The sequence below is a fragment of the Neopsephotus bourkii genome, unplaced genomic scaffold, assembly GCF_033783945.1.
Source record: "Neopsephotus bourkii isolate Nb327-2 ecotype Australia unplaced genomic scaffold, CSIRO-AGI_Nbou_v1 NB_920, whole genome shotgun sequence".
NCBI classification, from domain to species: domain Eukaryota; kingdom Metazoa; phylum Chordata; class Aves; order Psittaciformes; family Psittacidae; genus Neopsephotus; species Neopsephotus bourkii.
The window spans coordinates 265,084-291,704 of NW_026901414.1; the positions used below are offsets into that span (position 1 = coordinate 265,084).

At 41.2% G+C, this 26,621-nt stretch overlaps 2 protein-coding genes across 4 annotated transcripts in view; both read left to right on the top strand.

The window, feature by feature from the left end:
- Positions 1-7,995, top strand: part of HACD4 (3-hydroxyacyl-CoA dehydratase 4) — a 251,036-nt gene extending 243,041 nt beyond the window's left edge. The window contains exon 6 of the transcript XR_009726185.1: positions 7,986-7,995. The gene's annotated coding sequence lies outside the window, so the exon portion shown is untranslated. The remainder of the gene's footprint in view (positions 1-7,985) is intronic.
- The window catches only part of MLLT3 (MLLT3 super elongation complex subunit), a 131,789-nt gene that overhangs the window by 100,142 nt on the left and 5,026 nt on the right, over positions 1-26,621 (top strand). For all 3 annotated transcript variants that reach the window (XM_061357749.1, XM_061357751.1, XM_061357750.1), the window contains 5 exons: positions 11,277-11,352; positions 18,973-19,111; positions 20,626-20,725; positions 22,962-23,033; positions 24,333-24,404. In XM_061357749.1, the coding sequence (XP_061213733.1) occupies positions 11,277-11,352; positions 18,973-19,111; positions 20,626-20,725; positions 22,962-23,033; positions 24,333-24,404 (459 nt within the window). The remainder of the gene's footprint in view (positions 1-11,276; positions 11,353-18,972; positions 19,112-20,625; positions 20,726-22,961; positions 23,034-24,332; positions 24,405-26,621) is intronic.

The window sequence follows — 26,621 nt, forward strand, 5'->3', positions numbered from 1 at the left end:
TCAAGAGTATAAAGAGTTTCAGTTATTAAAAGCAGGGTGCTTTAGCTGGTCGTTTGCCTTTGCTAAAAATGCCAGCTACTTAGGAAGTCCGGTACAGAACAATGAAAATATAGCAGTGATTGCATAGGCTATGGGTTTGTACTTCATTAACTGCTTGTGTATCTTAAAGCAGTCTTTAAAGTTACAGTAGAAGTACATTTTTTAAATAATCCATGAAATGCCACTTTAGGTCTGGCATGTGATCTATTAATTTGACCCCCACTAAAGTGGAAGAATACTTTGAATATCCCCATGGTCTTGTAAAATCTCCAGGAGGCCCTTGTTAGCTGAAAAATCCTACTTTCTGCCAGGGCTCGGAGCCAAAGCAGGATCTCTTTCAGATAATATTTAAAGTTAGAAATAAGAGTAGGAAAAGTGCTCTGTGTGGAATTTTCATTTGGTTACCCATGAAGAAAGCAAAAAAGGAAGCTAAGTTGTTGTTTTTTTATGAAACTGACCTTGGTGCAAGACAGGATTGATGATGTCCTTCATTGCAGGCTGGGCAGCATAGGTTTGCAACCTGTTGTATTCTTAGAATCTTTACTTTTTGCTTGTTATTTTAATGCATTGGTTTTGCATTTGATTACTTTTAGTTCTGTGTGGACACTGCTCCTAAAACACTGCCAGCCACCCTTGTGGAATTATGTGCCCATTGTACTCCTGTGTTGAGGAGATAATGCAGTAGCCGCAAATAGGTGGGTGTTAGCAGGTCATGTAAATACTGTACTGTCCAGAGAAGTAGTGGCCTGAGAATTATCAGACCTTCTTAGAAATGGTCATGGGTACAAGTATGGTCTGTGGCCATTGGCATCTACGGTAGCATGTCACCATCCAGCTGCTATACTAAACCTATTTTTATTAGCTGTTACTATGGAGGGGAAACTGCTTTAGCTTTACTCAAAAGCTTAGGTGCATATTAAGTTAGTCTGTATGTGGTGAGGTGAACCATTGCTGGATGAGGAAGCAGCAAGATTGACAGGTAGTGATTCCTCTGTGGCAGCAAGCTTGGATGTTAAACTAAGGTACTTTTGTTACCATGATATGTTAGGAAATCAATGAGACAAACTGTGTCTACGTGGTTAAGTGTCCAGTTTGCAAATATAATGTTGTGAGACTAGGGGCATTTCTCATTTTGGGGGCAAAATCATGGGTCTTGAGATCGGTTTGATTTTGGTAGGTGTTTTTTTGGTTTGGATTTGTTTTTTTCAATTGTAGGAAATACCGTGTTTTGACCAGAGAAATAACATAATGCATTAGGCTACTGGTTCAGTGTGCAGTATTTTATTTCATTCACAAGTGTTGGTTACATCCATTTCACTACTTACATGGATTAACTCAATTATTTGTATAAATTAATAAAAATATTTTTATTATTCAATATAAATATTTTCATTTTGGGGTTGGAGCCATATTTTCTGTATTTCAACCCTAGAAAATTCTCTTGTTAGCCTGCAGAAAGAAAGGATTTTAACTGGGTATGTGCAGTGCCAATATTTTAATGATATTCTTCCTTCTGTGGAAAAAAACACCCTTTGTGTCTGTCCCAGTAAAGTCATGACAGTTTCACAAAACCAAGATGATTGCAGTAAAAATGCTAAAGATAGGGTATTTAATTATGATTAGGTGAGATCTTCTTGATACAGCTTTCATTGCTTTGAGGTCACTCTATCTATGTACATACATTATGTTGTGATACAGAGAAATAGCTCCATATAATTAAACTAACACCTGTTAGTTACCAGATGAAATTGATTGTCTACAACAGTAAGATCTATCTATGGCTTTTATACCCTTTTTATTTTTTATGCAGAACCATAAAGTTTATGGTTGTTTTCTTTGGCAGAAATGGCGTGCTTTACTTGTGTACTTTGAAGGTTTGCTGCCAAACTCATCATGAAATTCATTAGGTAATTTTTGTAACGCTTAGCATTTGGAAGCTTGTGATCTGATGACTGATGTGAATTCTCCAGGACACACCATAAACTCAGAGTTTGATTTTTACATTTCAAAGAATGGTAATCCCCTGAAGTTTAGATTTTGTTGAGGCTGCTTGAAATCACTGTTACTGTGAATCTTGTATCATGCCTGTGTAGAACTAATGACAATTCATTGCCTGCTCATGAGGTACTGCCATTTAGCTCTCCCTGCTGTGGTGCTCTGTGATTTGTGCTGGGTGTTGCTATTTGCTGCTGCAATACACGAGCTTCCTGGGGGACCTTTTGGAATGCTCAAGGGATGCTCCTGATGAACATCATGTGCTTACCTCAGTCAGGGGTGTTTATGTCTGTGTGTCACTGTTCTTCCAGTATTGAAATGTGCTTATAGCCCTGGTAGAAGGAATAAGTGAAAGCAGATGTAATCTAGTGGTTCTCTTTCTTTCCCTCTGTGTGGATGTCAGTTCCCTCACAAGAACAGTGTCCACTCCACTTCAAAATCAGGGGACTCCAGGCAGCAGTTGCTGTTTAGGGAAAATCTCATGACTAATGAATTCTAATGATAATTTTGGTGTTTGCTGAGGGCGGTCCTGTGTCAGCACACCAATAAAAGAACTGTCCTTCACTTGAAGTTTAAGAAGTGTTGGTGTGAATTTGGTTTAACTCACTGGGTCATTATTCTTTGGCAGAAGACCGTTAGGAGTAGATAAAATTTTGTGACCTAATGTTACAGTTTGAGTAAAAGATCTTGTTGATGCAGTGGTTCAACTTAATTTATTTGTGCCATTTGCAGCCCTTTGATCCTTTGAACACTGTAAAACTCAAGATTGTTCAGGGTTGTAGTACATGAGATCTTAATTTAACCAGTATTTTAAATAATGATTAGCCAATATTTTTAAGAACTTCAGTTACCTGCGTGAATTATATTACAAATATATTACGCTACATTATAAGGGTTTGAGTAAATGTAGTTTAAACATAAACAAGTATGATATTTTTTAAATAAATTGTTCTTATCTTGTGCAAATAATTTATTACACCTTATGAATCAGTTGCATAACTTTTTACTAACGTAAAGCAGAGATCACATTATCAAAAATCTCTTGAGTCAGTGGAGCAGCAATGAGGAGCTTTAAATGAGTATTATTTTTTGCAGTAATCAGTAGAAGTACATATGTAGGCAAAATCACAGCAAACAGATGTGTCAGCTGTAAATGGTGAGTGGACCCGCATGTCTGTTTCTGCCAAGCTGCTCTCCAGCTGAGTGGAACCCAGAATACATTGGTGCACGGAGCTGTTCTCCCCCAGGTATAGGACTTCAAACTTCGTACGGTTCCTGTTGGCCCATTTTGCTGACCTGTCAAGGTCTCCCTGTGTGGCAGATTGACACCCTCTGGCATATCTGCCACTTCTCCCGGTTTTGTGTAATCGGCAAACTTCCTCTTGCTGAAGCTGTGCTTATTACTCCTATGATTTTCTTATCCTTAATTGCTTGGAAATGATTTCCAGGATTAGCTACTCCATCACCTTCTGAGGGATCAAGGTAAGTACTCTGTAGTACCCTCGTCCTCCTCCTTCATGCTCTTCTTGAAGACAGGAGAGACATTTCCTTACCTTGGATGCTTGGGCACTTTTTCCAGTCACCATAATCAACTGAAGGTTATTGAGAGTGTCCTCATAATGACATCTACCAGGATCCCATCTGTCGTGGTTTAACCCCAGCCAGACGGCTTGTGCACTCACTCCCAGTGAGTGGTGCCGGGCTGGAAGCAATCGAGGCCCATGTCCCCGTCCCTTCCCCCGGGGCTGCCCCCCTTTCCCCTCTCGCAGAGGGATGGGGAGGAGAATCAAAAGAATGCAACTCCCATGGGCTGAGATAAGAACAGTCCAGCAACCAATGTACAACACAAATCACCACCGCTACCACCACTAACAACAATGATAAGAGATAATAGCAAGCGAAAAGAGTACAATACCACCCGCCAAACAATGAGTCCAACCCAGCAGACCCCCTGTCCTTCCGGGTAACTCCCAGTTCCCCCCTGGGCATGACGTGCTGTGGTATGGAATACCTCTTTGGTCAGTTTGGGTCAGGTGTCCTGTCTCTGCTTCCTCCTGGCTTCCCTCCTCCCTGGCAGAGCATGAGGCTGAAAAAGTCCTTGGACAAACCAAACATCATTGTTGTCAGCTCTGTTCCCAGCCCGAAAGTCAAAACAGCACTGCACCAGCTACCAAGAAAAAGAAAAATGACTGCTACTGCTAAACCCAGGACATTATCCACCCCTTATTCCATACCATTCACGTCATGCTCAGATCCCCCATTTTCAATATACCATCACTCTGATCTCAGTGCACTTCTATCTTAGTGCATGGACTAGTCCCTATAAAGCTGCTGAGTCCATCTGGTCCATGATGTCAGGCTCCATCTCTTGTAACAGTCTTTCAGAACAGAGAGGCTGCGTGTAGTATTGGGTCGTTGCCTGCTGATGCTGATCATTCCCTTACTGTAGAACTTGTCTGGTTCTGTCAAAGTTCATTCTCTGTTGGGATGATGGTTGAAGGGAAGTCAGAGCTAGTCGCTGGTGGCCTGAAGACATCTGGTTGATGGGCTACTAAAGTATTACACAGCAGGCAACAACATACGATTAAGTTAATTGGCTGTTTTCCCCTAAAATTAAATCCACTCGAGGTATACATCGGACTTCCCCATCGTCCCGCATTACCCCCCAAGTGTATCCAGGTTCCTGAGCAAAAGCAGTCCCACGAGTGGGTTTGCCTTTACTTGAAGCAGGAATAACCCAGACTGTCTTCCCCAGCAAATTCTTCATATGCACCACAGGAACTTTGTCCCCCTCTACAATATGTAAAAGTTCTGATTGGGCTGGGCCAGGCCTGTTGGCAGATCCTCTGGTGTTGACCGACCAGGTAGCCTTTGGTAAGTTGTGTATCCCAATGCTTGAAAGTTCCCCCACCCATTGCTCTCAGTGTAGTTTTTAACAGCCCATTGTACCTTTCGATTTTCCCAGAGGCTGGTGCATGGTAGGGGATGTGATATACCCACTCAATGCCATGCTCTTTGGCCCAAGTGTCTATAAGGTTATTCCGGAAATGAGTCCCATTGTCTGACTCAATTCTCTCTGGGGTGCCGTGTCGCCACAAAATGTGTTTCTCAAGGCCCAGGATAGTGTTCTGGGCAGTGGCGTGGGGCACAGCGTACGTTTCCAGCCATCCGGTGGTTGCTTCCACCATGGTAAGCACATGGCGCTTACCTTGGCGGGTTGGTGGCAGTGTGATATAGTCAATCTGCCAGGCCTCCCCATATTTATACTTCAGCCATCGTCCTCCATACCAAAGAGGTTTTAACCGTTTGGCTTGTTTAATGGCAGCACATGTTTCACACTCATGAATAACCTGGGCAATAGTGTCCATTGTTAAGTCCACCCCTCGATCACGGGCCCATCTATATGTTGCATCTCTGCCCTGATGGCCTGAAGTGTCATGGGCCCACCGGGCCAAAAATAATTCACTTTTATGTTGCCAATCTAAGTCCATCTGAGCCACTTCAATCTTAGCAGCTTTATCCACTTGTTGGTTGTTCTGGTGTTCCTCAGTGGCCCGACTCTTGGGTACATGAGCATCTACATGACGTACCTTCACCACCAGGTTCTGCACCTGGGCAGCAATATCTTTCCACAGTGCAGCAGCCCAGATAGGTTTACCTCTACGTTGCCAGTTGCTCTGCTTCCATTGCTGCAACCACCCCCACAGGGCATTTGCCACCATCCATGAGTCAGTATAGAGATAACGTACTGGCCACTTTTCTCATTCAGCAATGTCCAGGGCCAGCTGGATGGCTTTCACCTCAGCAAACTGACTCGATTCACCCTCTCCTTCAGCAGTTTCTGCAACTTGTCGTCGAGGATTCCATACAGCTGCCTTCCATCTCCGATGTTTTCCCACAATACGGCAGGACCCATCAGTAAACAAGGCATACTGCTTTTCACTTTCTGACAGCTGATTATATGGTGGGGCCTCTTCAGCACGCATCACTCCCTCCTCTGGTGACATTCCAAAATCGTTGCCCTCTGGCCAGTCCATGATGACTTCTAGAATGCCTGGATGACTGGGATTTCCTATTCAAGCTCGTTGTGTAATTAGTGCAGCCCATTTACTCCATGTAGCATCAGCTGCATGATGCGTAGAGGAGACCCTGCCTTTCAACAGCCACCCCACCACGGGCAGCCAGGGTGTCAGGAGGAGCTGTGCTTCAGTGCCAATCACTTCCGAAGCAGCTCGAACCCCTTCATAGGCTGCCAGTATCTCTTTCTCAGTTGGGGTATAGCTTACCTCGGATCCTTTGTATCCCCGACTCCAAAAGCCAAGGGGTCGACCTCGAGTCTCCCCTGGAGCTTTCTGCCAGAGGCTCCAGGTGGGGCCATTCTCCCCAGCTGAGGTGTAGAGTACATTTTTTACATCTGACCCAGTTCGAACTGGTCCAAGGGCCACTGCATGAACTGTCTTGCGTTTAATTTGCTCAAAGGCTTGTTGCTCAGGTCCCCATTTAAGATCATTCTTCTTACGGGTCACATAATAGAGAGGGCTTACAATCAAACTGTAATTTGGGATGTGCAGTCTCTAGAACCCCACTGCACCCAAGAAAGCTTTGTTCCCATCCCGAAAGTCAAAACACAGCACTGCACCAGCTACCAAGAAGGAGAAAAATGACTGCTACTGCTAAACCCAGGACACCGTCAAAGCCAGTGGACTTGCTCAGGTGCCAGATGGAGAGTCACTTAATCAACAAATAACCTCATCTCCATCAATGGTGTGAAATTTTTGTTTAAAATTACTATAAATAGTAAAGGCAGCTAACTGTATCAGTACCTTAGGTCTACCAGGTGACTGTCCCTGCCTCTTCTTAAAAATCAATGATCTGGAATGTCTTGTTTAAATTTCACATCTCCTTGATCTTAAATTACTTCTCTAAATAATTGTTTAGTTCTTTAAATGTTGTTATGAATAAATATTTCCATTTCTACAAGAAAATAATTTTAGTTCCCACCCCATAACTCTGTTCTTCAGTCTAAAAAAAGAAAAACACTATATTTTGTGGGTAGTTAAAATAAAGTTTTACCCTGCTGTGGAAGTTAGCTGCTAGTGTAGCAGTTTGACCAGATATGTGGGGATACAGAATTTCGGCTGGGTGCAGGCACCTCGTGGTACCATGGTCACTCCCCTTTGCAGTGACAGATGTGTGCATTTGGTGGATGAGGTGGGGCTGTTCTGTCCTTTGGACTGCAGATGGGTTGGATTACTTTGCTAAAGGCTGAGGCAGTGGTCACTGACAGTGCACTTAGGAGTCTGTAGAAGTCATGAGTACAGGTGTTCTGCTGGAGAAGAAGTTTTGTCCTGGGGAAAAATATTCCTCCATGTGAAGCTAACTTCAGAGAAAGCTATTGCTATAAGCAGTTTTAAGTGGATAGACTTTCTCGTATGTATGGCACAGGGAAACATAAATCTTTTAAGACTATTGTGCATAAAGGCAAGGAATATGTAAAATGGCTGATATGAAATGGGATATTACTATACCATTTAAATTTTATTTCAGGAAACAGTATGTGAGCTTCCTTTAAAAACTGTTCAGGAGAAGGCAAGAGAAGACATTCTCACCCACATACAGATGTTTTCTTTTTCCAAATCTGAATCAGGAGCTTGAAACGATGGGGTTTATTTTTAGGAGAAGTTGTTTGAACCAATCATGAAATATACAAAGCTAGCTCTATTATATCTCTGTGTCATAAACAGGTGAGTTTGCCTGAAAGTTGTTTGCAGCTCAAGAGTAAGTTGTACTACTTGTAAGAGCAGACAAGTTTGGGAATGACAGAGGACAAGTGATTTAGAACTGTTGAAAAAAGTCTCTTTTCAGGGAAAACTTGAGCCAAAGAAGAGTCGCTTTTCTTGCCAAACAGTTCAAAGCGAAGATTCCTACAACCAGGAAGTCCGTGTTTCCAGTGCATCTGTGTGAGAGCAGTAAAATTGCTCAGACTGTCTAAGAATTCAGAAAATCATGTTGGGTCATTATCACTTTCTACAGCTACCTGGAATGGGGTTATAGTAAGGTGAGTGTGGGTCTCTTCTCCCAAGTAACAAGTGATAAGAGGAAATGGCCTCAAGTTGCACCAGGGGAGGTTCAGATTGGATATTAGCCAAAATTTCCTCACCGAGAGGCTTGTCAAGCACCGGAATTGGCTGCCCAGGGAAGTGGCTGAGTGACCATCCCTGGAGGTATTTAAAATGCATGTAGATGTGGCACTTAACATAGCTTGGTCATGGGCTTGGTAGCGTCAGTGTTACAATTGGACTTGATGATCCTAAAGGTTTTTTCCAACCTAAATGATTCTGATTCTGTTGCACTAATGAACAGCTTGGGTCAAATCTCATTTGGTTGTCTGCAGGAAGAGAAAGCTAGTAAAACAGGAAAAGGACATAGGAGAGAAACTCTTCACTGGTACTGTCTTACACTTTTATTGTTGTGAAAGACACCCAGTAGCTAATTTCAGATCCATTAAAAAAAAAATCTGTTTGGTGATTAGTAATCAGTGGGTAAGAGCAGAAAGCCCAAGTGAATAAAGCCATAATACCAAAGTACTTGAGATAGCAGCCTGTAAAACTGTCAAAAAGCATTGCTTAAGTGACAAAAGAGAGCCTCTGGTAACTAGAAGCGTTGATGCTATTGGCACTAACCCATATTCATATATGGAAAGCCTATTTTTAGTACCTTCTAAAAAGGCAAGTCTCTTCTGTTAATGATGTTCATGCTTATGTTAAAAGTAGCTGCTTCCTCTGGATGTGCTCTCACCCCAGATTTACCATAGTCAAAAAAGCTAGGTTTAATTTCCAGTACTTAGCAATTTCAACACTTAGGCTAATCTGTATTTCTTGGAATAGATTTTCAGAGAGGGTTGTTTAAGTAAATAATGTAAATTGTTTTAAAAAGCATTAAGAACCTTTTTAGAAAAGAGTATAGATGATCATTTGTATTTCACTGGGACTTTCTATGGTTTGGCTTCTCAAAGTGATCTTGCTAAAGCAGAGCAAAATTTTTCCAGAAAGCATTAAAACTTTATGTGTATTCATATCCCTTCCTTCTTGTTATCCTTTCTCAATTAGTTAATGTTGAGAGAGAATTTTGTCATGGAGGAATTCCACTGATGTTTGCATGCCTTGTAGTGTGAATGAGACCAAGCCTTTTTCTTTTCCAGTAAACCGGTTCAAAAAGAAAGTAGTGAAGTTTTGATAGTGACAAATATCTCTGCACTGTGTGATGTTTATTTACCCACCCCCTACAGTTTTAGCACTTCTTCAAGTATTTTGAACTGACTATCATAGTTTTCTAGTGTTTGCTACTTCAAGTAAATCGACTTTACAGAAGTTAAAGTTCATGGTTCAATTAAAAAAGAAAAAACACAGCTAATGGAAATCTGCAGGGATGGTTTTCAGCTAATCATTTTTCTGCAAAAACCAGAAAGTGACAGGTAAACCAGATGTTTTAAGAGTAACCTGAAGCTGAAAGAGTGAAATTAGTTTCCAGAATGGTGATGTCCTTAAAGTTTACATTGACTCTTATTATTCATCAGTGCATTCTGTTTCATATCATCGTGATTATTTTGCTGCTAGAAATCTTATAGTTTTACGAAGTTCAGGCTTTGAAAAAAATATATAATTTTTTTTTCAGAGTAACTTGATTTTTAAGGCAGTGTCAAGTGTTGCTGTAATGCCTTCCAAAAAGGTCTGATGCTGTGGGCCATTTAAGAATCTCTCAGTACTCAGAAATCAGTTCTGTTGTTGGTTGGGTTGTCTTTTCTTGCACAGGCTTGGTTCACTGTATACCCATATAGTCAGGTCCAGTGTTTGTATTTTGACTGTGTGTGTGAGAGAGCTGGAGATGGTGTTGATTTGAGGAGAGCAGATGTTAATGGTGTTTTTCTCAAGCATTCTGTTGCCCAGATAGGCATCTCTCATTGTGAGGAAAGGCGGTAAGAGGCTGTAAAACTGTCTGCTCATTATGAAAGGCAACAATAGACTGATTTATGGAGGAAGAGCAACTTAGGTTAAGGTAGCTTGTGTGCCTGAAAACTGTTTCACAGTGACTGGAAATTACTGCTCTTATTTTTGAGAGCAGCTTGGTTCCGACTTAATCATGGGTAGTATTGTACAGACAAGGAGAGTCAGAACACTTTTGTTAGCCTGGATAACTTGTCACAATAACACATTTGCATAGAATTTTAAGTGTATGCAGGATTTCTTTCCAATCGTAGAATTTTAGAGTGTTACTTCCTAACCTGATTTTCACCTTTCCTTCTGTGTGGACACTTCTTTCTTGCTTTATGTTCTCTGTTGGCATCCCCTGTGCCTGAGAACCTGTGAGACAGAAAAAAAAGTTTTGGAGATAACGCAACATGGCAGCAAGAAGCAAGATTTCTCAGTACATCCCCTGTAAGCCATAACCACTATTATAAGAAAAATTATATGGATTTTTTTTTATACAAAGTAATAGTTCTTTCTAAGTAACATTATAGAATTTTGGAGAGAAATTTATACATTTTAAGCAATAGTGGAGAAACAGTTTATAGGACTGCTTGTTAAATAATATAAACTGGTTGTAACAACTCTGTTTTAAAAATGTAGTTCTCTTTTGTAGTCTGTGGGCTCCAGGTAATTTTTCTGTGTAAGAAGGCAATCTTTCTGGTTCAGTCTCTAGTATAATCTGTAGGGCCTTAATACATATGAAGGGTGTTGGAATGCGAAATGCAATAGCAGCAGCAAAGTTTAATTTGAATCCTCATCTTACTTGTTTTGAAAGGGAGAAAGAACACTGAGGTTTTTTGGCATTTAATGTGGTCTGCACAGGTCTTCTGTTTCTTGATTCTACTACATCCTTACTAATTTGGAAAATGATGCAACTGCAGTATGATGAGGACACCAGAGCCTTAAGTCTGTCATAAACTCATTTAGGCTCTCATGCTCTATAGCCTTTCAGACTAGGTGCTGGAATCTTTTAAGATACTGGCTTTACTGAAGAACTAGACATGATGTAATAGTGTGTACGTATGTTGAGTACGTAGCAATTTTCACAATGTTTGCCTCACTGACACCTGAAATAAATATTTTTGTGTATTATTCTGTTCCGTAGATCGTATTTTAACTTGACAGCATGCCTTAGGTGGTAACTACCAATAAGAGTTTAAGGCAGAAATGTTTCTTACAATGTTACTTATTTTCTTTTTTTTTTTTTCTTTTTAGTCTGAACAACCGAGTCCTGCCAGTTCCAGCTCCAGTTCCAGCTCCAGTTTTGCTCCTTCACAAACCAGCAAACAAGGTACCAACAAAAGAAAAGAAATTGAAAGGAACGTGTGAAATGAAGGGGCTGATAAAAACAGGACTAGTAGCATTTCATTACCCCTTTTGTGCTGTCTTTCACAGCCTGAACTAGCCCCAGTTTTGCTTTAGAGACTTTTGCTGAGGTGAATTTCGGATGCATCTGTAAGGGCAAAATAAAAAGGGAGAAAATGTGCATTTGAGGAGAAGGTGTGAAGGGTGATTTTCTTGGAGCATAAAATTCAAGCCAGCCACTTAACAGCTTCTAAACTCAGGAGCCCCTGTTTCTGAGGTTGTCCTTTTGCAGGGGTAGGTAGTGTGGTACCTGGCTCCATCTGAAGCCCTGCTCAGGAAGGTGTAGTTTCCCACGGGACACCCAAGCATGAGTGTGCGTGGATCATGTATGCCCTTTCAAATGCCCATGATCTTCCCATACGAACTATTAGAAAGTTTTAAGAGCGTACAGTATTTGTTGTACCTACATGTCAGGGGAAGGTGATGGTTGGACTTCAGATTGACTTTAAATTTGCATTCTGGCTAATAATTACGGTTTACTTGGAGCTCTGTAAGGAAATGCATTTTTGTTCCCAGAAAACTTGCCAAGGCAGGTTTTCTGTAAATGAGCTGAGACTCAATCTACATGTTCTATTAAACTGCTTACTTCCTGCTTGGCCTTTTTCCCTGGGTTTATAAGATTGTACAACTGATACATTCTTGATCAGCTTTTGCTTCGTTCTTTGGATCAGGAGCATTAAAAAAGCAGCTTTTGACTAATTAAAATTGTTTTATCCATTTATATTCCTCAGTGGTAGATTTAAGGTTATGACAGACGTTAGTGCCTTGGGGAGACTGTTTTTAAATAGATCTACACATGATGCATATCTGTCCCTACTGCTTTTCTGTAGATGGCTGGTACTGATTTTCTCTTGTGTTCTGGCAGCATTAGTCCAGGTGAAAGAAAGCAAGAGCTGAAGTGGATTGTGGTTGACTGGCTTAAGGCATTTGATTTTTACCTAAGGCTAAACAGAACCCCTTCTTGCCGGAACCCCATTTTTCCTGTCATCAAAACCTCATTAGTGGTGTGGTCCCTTAGAAACCAAAAGACTTGGACACGTGTTATCTTGTGTTCAGCAGAAACCTGTTGATGTAGTACGGTCTTCTGAGCAGATGGGATCCATCCATCTCTTCTGAGTCATATATAAGGTATCACAAATATTAGGGTTTTGTACCTTCTCAAGAACAGATGGGAAATTTTTCCTGTGATATGAACAACTGCGGAAGTGCAAGTGGTATATACATCCCCTCTTTCTTGCCACAGTAAATAGCAATTACTGCTTCTTTCTGAGAGTCCCAATTAACTAAATGCCTTCCCTGCCCAGTCTGTCCATTTGTCTATCAAAGGGATGCAGCACCAAGCATGCTGTGGCATGTTCACACTGTGTTGTGCTCTGGTCAGAACCCATGCTTTTTTCCCTAACTAGAAGTTACTTGCCTGGGCTATTGCTCTTTTTCCGTTGCATTCAAATTCCAGTGCTCACTCAAGTGTCAGAAAACCACAGCATGAACTTTTCTCACCTCTTTTTGCATAAGCAGTGAGCTAAGTTAAGGTTCTTCAAGCTCCTCTGCTGCTGGGGCTTCGTCTGATACTTCTCTCTTTCCTTACCAAAGTGTTTGCTTTTGGCAGCTTCTGCTTGTCAGTTTCTCCTTAACTAATCTGACTGGGAGTCAACAACTTTTCAAAATTCCATGTCAATTTTTTTAAGAGTTTGAGGCGTTATCAAGAAGATTTGGGTGTTTTGAACATGTGACCCAAGTTTGTAGGCCAGGTCTAGTGGGGGCTGGTGGAGCTGGTCAGCAGAGCAGTTTGGTAGGAGGCTTGCCACACTGGTCAAGGAGGCTTTAAAGTAGATGTGTTGGGGGAGGGGGCATCATTCCATCCCAACACACCCAGTCAGTTGCCAGCATCTATAATAAATGCTCAGAGCAATGTAGATATATTCCAGCCACCCCAGCCAATGAGCCGGCTTCATTTGGAGCTCGGCTCAGATGCCTCTATACAGATGCCCGTAGCATGGGGAACAAACGGGGAATTAAGAGATGTGTGCGCATCTACGGGGGTATAATATAAGAGGCATCGCAGAAACATGGTGGGATTGCTCTTATGACTGGAGTGTTGGAATGCAAGGTCACAGGCTCTTTAGAAAAGACAGGCCTGGCAGGCACGGAGGGGGAGTTGTGTTTTATGTTAGGGATAGGCTGGAGAGTATGGAACTCTGTCTGGGGATGGGTGAGCAGTTAACAGAGAGTTTGTGGGTCACGGTTAAAGGGAAAACAGCAATGGGAGACATTACTGTGGGGGTCTGTTACAGACCGCCTGATCAAGGAGAGCCTGCGGATGAAGCACTCTATAGACAGATAGGAACAGCCTCATGCTCGCAGGCCCTTGTTCTCATGGATGAATTCAACCACCCTGACATCTGTTGGAATGATGGTACCGCCCGGCACAAGCAATCCAGGAGGTTCCTCGATTGTGTGGAAGACAACTTTCTCCTGCAAGTAATAGGGGAACCAACAAGAAGAGGTGCCATGCTTGACCTTGTGCTCACCAACAGGGAAGGGCTCATTGAAAATGTGACGCTCCAGGGCAGCCTTGGATGCAGCGACCACGAGATGGTTGAGTTTGAGATCCTCAGGACAGTGAGAAGTGTGTGCAGCGAGCTCACTCCCATGGAATTCAAGAGAGCAGACTTTGGCCTCTTCAGGAGCCTGCTTAGTAAGGTTCCATGGGATATAGCCCTAGAGGGCAGGGGGACTCAGGACTCTTGGCTGGTCTTCAAGGATCACCTGCTACAGGCTCAGGAGTGTTGCATCCCAACCAGAAGGAAGTGCAGCAGGAGGGCCAGGAGACCTCCTTGGATGGATAAGGAGCTGCTGAGAAAAATTCAAGTGAAAAAAGAGTCTTATAAAAGATGGAAGCAAGGACAGGTGGCCTGGGAAGAGTACAGGGGTGTTGTCTGGGAAGCTACGGACCAGGTTAGGCAAGCTAAGGCCCAGTTAGAACTAAACTTGGCTAGGAATATTAAAGACAACAGGAAGGGATTCTACAGGTACATAGCAAATAAAAAAACAGACTAGGGAGAACGTAGGCCCCCTCAGGAAGCTCTCAGTAGAACTGGCTATGCAGGATTCGCAGGACTGGGAGAAAGCTGAGGTTCTGAATGACTTCTTTACCTCGGTCTTCACTGGCAAAGGCTCTGAGCACACCACCCATGTCTTGGAAGGCAGACGCAGGGACTGTGAGAATGAAGACCTTGGGCCCACTGTAGCAGAGGATCTGGTTCGAGACCTTCTTAAGAACTTGAACATGCACCAGTCCGTGGGTCCTGATGAAATCCATCCACGGGTCCTGAAGGAGCTGGCGAATGAAGTTGCTAAGCCACTGTCCATCATATTTGAAAAATCATGGCAGTCAGGTGAAGCTTCCGATGACTGGAAAATGGAAATACAACCCCCATTTTCAAGAAGGGGAAAATGGATGAGCCAGGGAATTACAGACCAGTCAGCCTCACCTCTGTGCCTGGCAAAAGCTTGGATCAGATTCTCCTGGAAGGCATGCTAAGGCACATGAAAAACAACAAGGTGCTTGGTGACAGCCAGCATGGCTTCACTAAGGGGAAATCCTGCCTGACCAATTTGGTGGCCTTCTATGATGGGGCTACAGAACTGATGGACAGCGGTAAAGCAGGTGATGTCATCTACCTGGATTTGTGTAAAGTGTTCGACACTGTCCCACATGACATCCTTGTCTCTGAATTGGAGAGCCATCAATTTGATGAATGGACCACTTGGTGGATAAAGAACTGGCTGGAGGGCCTCACACAAAGAGTTGTGGTCAATGGCTCAGTGACTGGCTGGAGACCTGTAACGAGTGGTGTCCCTCAGGGATCAGTGCTGGGACCAGTCTTGTTCAACATCTTTGTTGGTGATATGGACAGTGGGATTGAGTGCGCCCTCAGCAAGTTTGCCAATGACACCAAGCTGTGTGGTTCGGTTGATACACTGGAGGGAAGGAATGCCATCTAGAGGGACCTTGACACGCTTGTGAGATGGGCTGATGCCAACCTCATGAGGTTTAACCATGCCAAGTGCAAGGTCCTACACCTGGGTGGGAGCAATCCCAGACACAGCTACAGGCTGGGCAGAGAAGAGATTCAGAGCAGCCCTGTGGAGAAGGACCTGGGGGTGCTGGTGGATGAGAAAATGAACATGAGCCAGCTTCAGCGTGCGCTTGCAGCCCAGAAAGCCAACTGTATCCTGGGCTGCATCAAAAGGAGTGTGACCAGCAGGTTGAAGGAGGTGATCTTATCCCTCTACTCTGAGGGCTCTCGTGAGACCTCACTTGGGGTATTGTGTACAGTTCTGGTGTCCTCAACATAAAAAGGCCATGGATCTGTTGGAACAAGTCCAGAGGAGGGCCACGAGGGTGATCAGGGGACTGGAGCGCCTCCCATACGAAGATTGGCTGAGAAAGTTGGGGCTGTTCAGCCTGGAGAAGAGAAGGTTGCGTGGAGACCTCATAGCAGCCTTCCAGTATCTGAAGAGGGCATATAGGGATGCTGGGGATGGACTGTTTATTAGGGACTGTAGTGATAGGACAAGGGGTAATGGGTTAAAACTTAAACAGGGGAAGTTTAGATTGGATATAAGGAGGAAATTATTTCCTGTGAGGGTGGTGAGGCACTGGAATAGGTTCCCCAGGGAGGTTGTGAATGCTCCATCCCTGGCAGTGTTCAAGGCCAGGTTGGACGAGGCCTTGGGTGATACGGTTTAGAGCCAGGTGTCCCTGCCCATGGCAGGGGGGTTGGAACTTGATGATCTTAAGGTCCTTTCCAACCCTAACTATTCTATTATTCTATGATTCTAATACTGTCGTTGCTATCAATGGTAGAAGTGAAAGACGTGAAAATGAAAGCTTTGCTGATTTTTAGGAAAATTTACTGAAAAAGTTAGCTGGCTTGGCACAGAATGCTTCTTCATTCCCAGATGTAGCCCCACTCTAAATTAAAGCAGCTGAATAAGAGGTTGTTCAATGCCAGTGGGGCTGTTAGTGATGGGTGTGTCTGAGGAGTCCAAGTTCCTTTTCCTCTGAGAAATAGGCCTGTTGTCAGCTTGAGACAGGTCTGCTTGATTGTCACAGAACACAGCAAGGGAGTATCAGGGGATAAGGTGGCCCTCTGCTGTTCTTGGGGGAAGGACATGGGCAAGAATAAGTTAGCTTAAGCTTGGGAGAGCAGGCTTGTGTAGGGACCATGAGGAATGTGTGCTGGTTTTCTTCCTGCTTCCAGTCAGAAATGAAATCAAGAGTGATGTTTTGGGTGACTTGTAATCATAGCTACCAGTTTCCATGTTGTGGAGTTATGTGATGGTGCTTTATCTAAGATCAGCTATTCATTTGTCATACTAATTTCATTACAAAATTAGGTTTTGGTTTATTATTTTACCTTTCCTTCCAGTGACCTTTTCCTTTCCTCTTTCATCAAGACTATGATGATGCATTCATCTGTCCTTTAGCAAGTCTTTTTTATCATTTTCTTTCTCCTGTACATGTGGAGGGGAGACAAATGTATTCTCAGAAACTGGTTTTGGCCTGTGGAGTAAAGTGAAACTCCTCTGCTCTCAGTGCAGACAAAAATTACTGTCTGTCTTCAGCAGGACTTTGGTCGGTTTTAGTGTCTTTGCCCAGTAAGTTGTAAGGACACTAGCCCTTTCTAGGCTAAGCCTAGCCTGTGGAAATACCCTTGTGTTCTACCCTTTTATCTCTGTTTAAACATGGAATCCTTCCTATAATTATAATTTGTCTTTTCTAATCCTTCACCTCAGTTCATTTAGTTCCCTATGCCATGTCTCATTCATCTATCTCAGCAGTGAAGCCAGCTGAAAGAACATTTCTCAAAAGATCAAAATGGTTAAATTCTTTCTTCATCCCTGTGATGATGCTGCTGTGAATGACCTCTTTCCTCTCTTTTAAATGAAATATGTTTATTACTGCTCCTGTTAAAAGCCAAGAAAGGAGTCCTTTCCTTCTTTTAAAGATCAGATGATTAGATAGTAAGTCACACTAAAAGTAACCATTTGTAAATAGCTGAGATTGTCTGCCTGAGACCAAAGCAGGAACAGAAAATGGAACAGATCAGCTGCATTTGCAGATCAGTGGCAGTTGCATGGACAAAAAAGCACTTCAGTACGGCTCCCCTTTCCTTGTTGCCTGGACAAGTGTCTTTTCCACCAGGAATTTGCCTATTGCCACCATCTGGGCTTCCTCCCAGACAACTTTCATGTGTAGAAACAGAGAAAAGAAACCATTGACCTGAGCCTGCCCAAACTGTGCCAATTTATGAAGGTTCTAGTACAAAGCTGTAAATAATTCTCAACATCAGTTTTGAAGACGGTTCAAAAAAACTAGTCAAAATATCTGTGGCATGAGCCTTGCCATGTCTGGGTTAACCCCCCCCCCACAGAGGTCTATCTTCTGGCAGTGATCAGGGATGCTGGTCCTTGACTGTGTTTCTCGAACAACTAAGGTAAGAGTTGGAAGCTTAATCTCTATTGAAGGGCATACTGAAGATCACTTCATTCACATTAGTAGTCAGTGTTCCCTGAAGGAATTACAGAGCTGTAATAGTAACTGGTGTTCTGCAGCCATCACCATTGCTTTTACTTGCTGCTTTGGGATGCACTTCAGAGCTAAATGCCCTGTGGCATCAGTCTTTCTTCCTTCCCTCTTTTAAACTGCTGTTGTCCATTCTTATTTCAAGCAGCTGCAATTTTACATTTCCCAGATACACTAAGCATATTCTCTCTCTGTAATTGTCTTTTACAGCAAAATAAATTGAGTAAAATCATAACAAAAACCAAACTGAGCTTAATGAAGTTCTAGGAGCAAGTCCAGCTTTGTACCTTCTCTAATTCAGGAAAAGAAATAGGATGATGTTGCCTGGGATTGGTGCACTAAAAAGTGCATATAAACATTGGCAAAGTGTTTGCCTGCCCCGAAACTGACTCTTGAAATAAAGGTTGCAGTTGAAGTTAGATGTAAAAAACCAAGAAGGTAAATACTGCCTTGTCCAGTACCAATCAGAATGATTTGTTAGACTCTGTTTCTCAGTACATGGATTAACCTAGTAAGTGTGCTATTACTGATGGCTGTGTCCTTGTAGATCTTTGCTTGCATATCATATCATTTGAAAAGACAAAACCCAGTAAAACGCAGCAATGCGAAAGAATCTTGCTTCTAATAATAATGGAATAATAGTCAATTCCTTCAGGCATGACAGTATTTTACTTACTTCAGCTGTCATCTTGGGCGCCAAATGCATGAACATAGGAGTCACTTCACTGTCATGAGTAAATCTGTTGAAGCTGACTGTAGAGTTGCTAATGTGAGTAAATGCTTCATGGATAAGTCCCTACAGCATAAGCCCCCAGGGCATTACTTAATTTGTTTAATGTTTAAGATTCTCCCCTCCCAACACTGTGTGGGAGGGTAGTTTTCAGTTATCTGCAAAACTGGGTCAGTTGCCTGGAACACTGAAAACTGAACTTAAGTGTTTTGTTTCTGTAGTTTCAGGTCCCTTGAGGTCTATAATGAAAGATCTGCATTCAGATGATAATGAAGATGAATCGGATGAAGCAGATGAGAACGACAATGATTCTGAGTTTGAACGACCTGTAAATGCCCGAGGAGGAAGCAGGAGTCGAAAGTGAGTGTTGTGATTGCAAGTAGCCTAGTGGCCAAGTCATTATGCTTGTTGGTAGTAAGGTGAGGTCTTACGATTTCTAACAGCACAGCAGCAAATGGGCAGAGAATTTAGACTTTCTTTTTAAAACATATGCATGTAAAAGTGCCTCTTCTAAAAGCTCACAGAATTAGCCATTCCCAATGCAAACTGTTTCTGTACTAATCCGTGTGGTTATGATGGTCCTTATTCATTTGACTTTCCTTGATTCATGCCATTGTGACTTAAGAGGATGGCGTAAATTACTTTCTGACATAAATGAGATAAAATTAAGTACTTTAATTGCTGGATGAGCTATACTGTACATAGTTTCTCATTTTCAATATTTCTCTGCTTACAGTTTTAGATTAGGTTGTTAAATTAGATCAGAATCAATGAAATCTGAATTTTAACTAATTTGTGCACTGCATGCAGTATGTCATGTAGAAGTGCAGATAGAAGGTAAAGCAGGCATCTGTCACAGAAATTGCTTTTTGAAAAAAGCTTCTGTGTCTTGGCAGCAACCTTACAAGGGTGTTCCAAAACCCCTTTATTCCTTGGGCATCTTGAAGCTTCATCTGAATGTTGTTAAAGATTCTGGAAAATAATGAAGGTCTCTCAAACCTTTTCATAGCGTGTTCTTTATCTGAGCCACAGGATTTAGCTGTGAATGCACATGGTTTGAGTGCATGTGTCAGCTACTGCTTAAGTGGGAAAGTGATAAGAAAACATTAATGAATGTTAGCTTTCTTCTTGGTACACTTCAGCAGCTAGAATCAAGGACAAGACAACCAAGATGACTGGCAGTTTGAGAATTTGTGTCAGTTTGTGTATTTTGTGTCAGATTATATAACAAGTCTTAAACTTGACTTGTGTGGAGATTCTGTTTCAGGTTTTTACACAAAACTTAAGTCTTAATATTTCTCTAGCTTCTTTCTATTCCAAATAACAACTTTTTTTTTTCCAATAAATAAATATTCCCTGTTGTTCCTAAGTAAATGAAGTGTGAGACTGACAAGGAGCTAAGCATTTTTATGTGATCTCTGTTCCAGGACTAAGTTTCTGTATTCTAAAATGAGTGCTTTTTGTGATGAGAAACAAGGAACTTTTCAGTGAAACACATGTCCAAGGAAGAACTACGGCTGTTTAGAAAGGTTTTAGAAGAGCAAAAAAGTAATAGGGCTATGAACCAAGATACAGACTCAATCCAGGAATGTTTGGGACAGCAGTTTAATAGTCTAAATATTTAACTGTTTCTGTAACGCTAGCTGCTGTTAACTGACATGTCATCTTAGCCAAGCACAGGCAGACAGCCTTGTTCTTCATGCAACACAGAGCTTTTTTTCAGAGTGCGGCCCTGCTTGGATGCCTGTCTTCCACATGACCTTGATTAATGATGGCTTGCTTAGTGAGGGGTCATTCTTAGTGTCCTACCTCAGTGAAGCTCAGTTAACAGCCCTTTGTCCAGAGGTGTAATGTCTTGGCTCTGTTTTCCATAGGGTTAGTCTGAGTGATGGCAGTGACAGTGAGAGCAGTTCAGCTTCCTCTCGTCTACATCATGAACCAGCACCACCTTTACTAAAAACCAACAACAACCAGGTAAAGTCAGGATTTGTAAATGAAGTTCTGGGGAGCTGCTAATTACATTCTGATTGCTTCAGTGCACTTACTTAGTATTTAAATTGACATAAGAGCTTTTTGGTTTTGTTTTTTTCCAGGAGAAGAGATTTGTCTAGCAAATACTATAGAGCAAAGTAATGTTTTCATCAGTATTTTAAGATGTGGCCTTTTGGTATGAGTTAGCTTTGTAAGGTAAACAGTGCAAACTACCTTTACAGCATCAGTTATACAAGTTTGGGATTGTATTAGCAGTAAACACAGTTCACATCAATAGGCTCATTCTCAGGAGTTCATTCATTCTTCTCTTCCCCTCTCTTCCACCAGTGCAGTGTTTATCTAGAAGATAAATATTTTGTACTTCACTAGAAGACACAATATTTTTTACATCACTATCAGCATGAGTCTCAATATCAAAAGCCCAGTCAGTCACATCTGTCATGTCCCTTTCCCCTTTGGTGATCTGATAGGTCTACTTGTGCATTTAGACTGCATAGTAGCAGTGTGCCAGCTAAAACTGAAAGTTGCATTCCTTCCTCTATTTTTGTACTTGAGCTGAATTTTGGAACTGAATTGGAAATCAGAGATTTAGGGGAGGATTGTGAGAATTCAGGTTGTACGGACTAGCCACATTTTAAGTCTTTGAATGGTAACATAGTGCTGCTTGTCAAGATGATGACTTTGACTGATGAAATCAGCCTTTTATTGACTAAGTCTGTTCACAGAACTAAAAAGCTGTACAAGATTTCTTTAACCTTCCTCAGATGCAATTAGTGCTGTGCCACATTTTAACAAGAGAGCTTAAGGTGTTAGATTTTCACTACACATCTAGAGCACTGTCAGGAAGCAGCTTTTTCAAGTGCACTGTCTTGTTGCTGAGGTTCTATTTGAAGCCAAGAATTTTCTTCTTTTAAAAACAAGAAAATCAGCTAGAAGTTACTGGATCCATGCCTTAAGCTATGGGTTTTGGTTTTTTGTTGGTTTTGGTTTTGTGGGGTTTTTTGGGTTTTGTTTTTTTTAAGGAAGACTTGTTCTTCCTCTGACCTACACATTAGTAACTCCAGGGAGTGTTGAACTGAAGAAATGGTCTTTTTCTTCGTAAATGTATGTTTTGCTTTCTGGTCATGAATCGCTCTTTAAGTGAATCCTTACGTAAGTTTAACTCAAATTTGCAGTCACTTTCTCTATATAGGGAAATAGCTGCCTTCCTGTTGTATTTTGATGGTGCTGGTCATCCTAGGGACCATGTATGCAAGTTTAGTCAGGAGAATTAGGAATGAGAGGGAGCTCACAGAAAGCTGACAGTGAGTCGTCTTGCTAATCTGGGACACTTGCTTTTACAGACTTCCTCATTTTATTTGCTGAGTTTTGTCCTGTGTTGTGACTGTCCAGTGTGGTTTTGGAGATAATCATGCTGGTGATGCTAGTCTTACAGTGAAATGTGAAACAAAATCTCCCATCGTCTGTGATCATTTATTTTCCTTTGATGATCATATTCCAGGGAAGAACAATCAACAGTTTTTATTTCCCCCAAGTATTCCTCACTTTAGTCCTAAAATGTTCGATTTAAGCATGGTTTTCTGCTGCTTGTTGACATGCAGTTCTTGACTGTGGTTCAAGGCGGGATAGAGGATTCTTGGTTTGTGTTTATGGTAGTAAATGGCCAAGAAGGGTACCATATGAGTGTAAGAGAGATTACCATCAAACACTACTTTTTTTTTTCTTCTCTGTTAGAAGTCATGCAGTCATGTCAAACACTGTTTCAAAACCTCTGTTGTAGAAGAAAAGAGGCAGCATTGGGGGGGAGGGGGAAGGGAATAGGAAAAATATACAGAGCATTAATTTGAAAGGCATTGGAGAGTCCCTCAGTGTCATTTTGTATCTGTAAAATCAGACCTCTTACCTTACCAGCATGCAAAAGATACAAAGAAGTGTTGAGGAGGCTTTAAATGAAATTAATTCTAATTCTTTTAAGGACTGATAACATCATTATCACTTCATTCCAGCAACTCATCATTTTCTATTGTAAGCTGTTTTTTTTCTGAAAAATGTGAGCAGGTTTTATAGATTAAAGAATGAAAAGCTTAGCTTTGAGGTTTGATTACATTTTCTCCAGAAAAATGTTACAGTCTTTGCATTATTAACTTGTAGCAGAATATTTCATATGTAACAGTGTCCAATGGTGCATTTAAATTTTACAGTTTTCTTTCTTTTCCAGATTTTAGAAGTGAAAAGTCCAATGAAGCCAAACAAATCTGATAAACAAATAAAGAATGGGGATTGTGATAAGGTAAATGAGAATTAGGTAATAGTAAACTAGTCCAGAACATGATACTAATGTATTTACTAAGCACCAGCCCTTGTTACAGAATTAAATTCTTAGTACATCTTCGCTTTGGGTTCCCTTACGTGCAGATCTTTCTCTCTTCTTTTTTTTTTTTTCCTTTTTTTTTTTTTGCCATTGTAATTCTTTCTTCTTCTGTGCTATTTTGAAAGTATTTTTTTCCTCTTCAATACATGTGGTGATTTGGCAAATGTCGCTACTTGGGAATCCGCCACCTATTATTTATCTACTCTACACCATGAGTTTGCATTGTGCTTCACAGCGAAGTTTTTAAAGAGAAGAATTCACAGGTCTATTCCTAGGCAATAAATCAATCAGTTCAAATTAAAAAGGTATATTTTCCATGTATCATTTCTGAAAGCTGTGCATTAGGAAGTGGCAGTGTGATTTAGCAAGTTAGTTAGAAATAACATGAAGCAAGATTTACCATTTAACATTGAGAAAGACCATTTTATTTAAGATAATTTCAGCAGGCCATAGGTAAGAGCTCTAAGTCCTTGTGTGAGTGAACATAGCACAGTTTCCCAGTGTGGATGAATTTCTCTGAAGGTTCATATTTTACAGGTATTGATGTCAACTTTGTGATAACTTGTGGCAGGCAGTGAAATTTTCAGCATCTGTTGCTAAATTTTCAGTGGTGTGGTCCATACGCTTTTTGGTTTCTTAAGCTGGGTGCCATATCTCTCTCTGCTTAAAAGAAAAAAAGGTTTCTTAAGGCTCAGGCTGAAGGAGAAAGCTGATAACTGGATGGAGAGGTGGAACATGCTTGGCATCCCAGGAGGGAGGACAGTGGAATTTGCCTTTGAACTAATCATGCTTGATATTTTTCTCCTTACATCTTGTTGACACAGAAGATTAATTGCATAGTTTAGAGAAAATGAGGGATTTAATTGTAAGCCTTTTTGAGTTTGGGTCTTATGTGAAAAGGTGGGAGATGTTTTTTAAAGATGCTGTTTTAGCATCCCCAGTCTGTTTGACACTTTTTGCCACAGCTGAGATATAGGCATTATCTTGTACAGCAAAGGACCGCATGATAAGATTTTCATTGTCATGAAAAGCCTAAGCAAACCCATAAAAACTTATATTTGGGTTGTGTTATGCTAGAGTAAGTCAGACTACTAAACATGAAAATTTAACTCTTAACAAGATTCAAAATAAAATTTCCATTTGTGCTTTGTGAAGTTTTTTAAATATGTAACTATGACTTAATTAACGAGTTGTTTATGGGGGGGGACTTCTTTCTAGGCATATCTTGATGAACTAGTAGAACTCCACAGAAGATTAATGACTTTGAGAGAGAGACACGTACTGCAGCAGGTGAGAAGCTCTCTCATGTAGTATCACAGTGTACTCGTTGAAGTAGTGAAGTCACATCATTTTTTTTTTGCCTTCATCTAAAATTCTGTAATCAGATTTAATAGCCTTCAAGCCTTTATAATCCATATACAGCCCATTACCACTTTGAGTGTAGCTTAGAGAATTTTTACACATGCTTTAAATTGTGTTGTCACACTGAATAACAAATAGGAAAAATGCCTGAGCTAAAGTTTTCACCAGTTCTCAACAGACTATATCAATAATTATCAAAACAAGATGAGAGAATATATACAGCTGTGCACTATGACCTGATAAAAATATTACTGCTTTTTCCTGAAAGTGACCATCATTTTCTCAGAAATAATTAAAGATGTTTTCTATGACAAACAGAAAACATGGGATTCAAAGCAAAACTCATTTGGGGGAAAACCACATTGTATTCACTGGGTCTTTTGAAGTCACGGAACAAGTAAAATATGAACAAGTGCAAACTAAGAAGGCTCAAAATTTATTGAAAAGTTGTGCAAAAGTAAGAATAAAATACTATTCTTTGGTTGCCATTGGCAGGTACTGTTGGATTACAAACTGAAGATTAAACAATAAGCACTGCTAAGAAAGCTGATGCAATTGTTAAGAAATTGTTAGGCAGATGTCACTGTTAGGAAAACAGATGCTTTTATTATGTTTAGTGCAATTTTGTGGCTGTTGTGAACATGCTGTAAAAAAGGAAATATTTACCACTTCTGAATGATTGCAGTCATAAAATTTCTCACTGCTTATCCAGGTGTGGTAAAATATTTTGCATGCCACAGCATTAATCTGTTTATTAGTTCAGGCTCAATATTGTGGGTAAAGGCGAAAAAAAACATTGAAAGGTCAGTGAAAAGGAAGAGGTTAAGGATATTCTTACTTAAAGAGGGATACCAGTAGCGTTATTAGATTTCATAAGTTACAATACACGATGCATTTTTATGTACAGGAAATTACTGTGCAGGAAAAAAGGTAGGAATTTCAGCACCCTATCCACTTCACATTATTGATTAGTTCTTAGTTCACATAAAAAGTGAATCTGTAAAAGCCATTGTATTGTAAGTTCACACGCTAGCAGCTAGCTAGGACGTGCTTCCTCAGTGCTTACTTCCCCATTTATCCAAGGCATAGCTTTTGAATGGTTTTACTTCTGGTAGTCCTGTAGTCAGTATTGCACAGTTACAAGCCATCAGTAGAGAGCTGCACCACCCTCCTAGCCTGCCCTATCCAACCATAAATTCAGTTTTCACTGGGGCTGTATCAGCAGAGCACAGGGCTTAGGTGACTTCATGTGAAATTTTGAAAAACACCCTCTCAACCTCTTATGCAAAGATTTAAACAAAAAAGGCAAAAACACCACTTCCCCCCCCCCGCAAAGGTTATCTAGCAGTGGAACAGAGTTCTGAAGAGACTATGCTGTCTCCATTGTTAAAGCTTTTAAAATCATGATTGGGTAAGCCTGGAGCAGGCTGATCCAACCTTATGGCTGAGCCTGCTGTGGGCAGGGACTAGGCCTAGCAGGCTGGTGTGTACATGTTGTCGATACAGCCCTAGTGAAAGCTGAATTTATGGCTGGATGGTGCAGGCTAGAACAGTGGTGCAGTTCTGTGCTGGTAGCTGGTAACTGTAAAACTGTCTACAGACATCTTCCAGAATGCAGTGGAAGAGCCAAGATACTGACCAGTTGTCTGTTAGACGGTACTAGCAAATGCTCTACTTTGTTATTAAATAATGCAGTTTAGTTAAAGCCTTTAATCGCTTAATATTCTGCGACTCATTAGTTCATACAAATTTATCAATTACAGATATACATTCAGAATATTGAAGGGATAACTTGTGCCGAATCAGTGCTTCTCTGCATTACAAATAAACTGTCATCTCAGCTTAATTGTCCTTACTGCTTTGCAGCTATTTAAGTAATGTAACTGTTTCCGGTGAGCGCAGAAATAAAGAGAGTACAGAACTGAGAGAGTTTTTAGGAATGACTGTGAAGCTTCTAGACCAAAGATGTACAGGTACGTAGTGTACCTGAAACTATGGGAAGTACAAAGGTCAGGGGAGCAAGGAATAAAACTGCATAAAGATATGGTGGCCACTACATGAGAAGAGGGATTGAGTGCAAAAGTATGCAACAGAAAACTGTAAATATCTTCAAGAGTTTTAAAGATGGTGGTGGTGGCAGTGTTG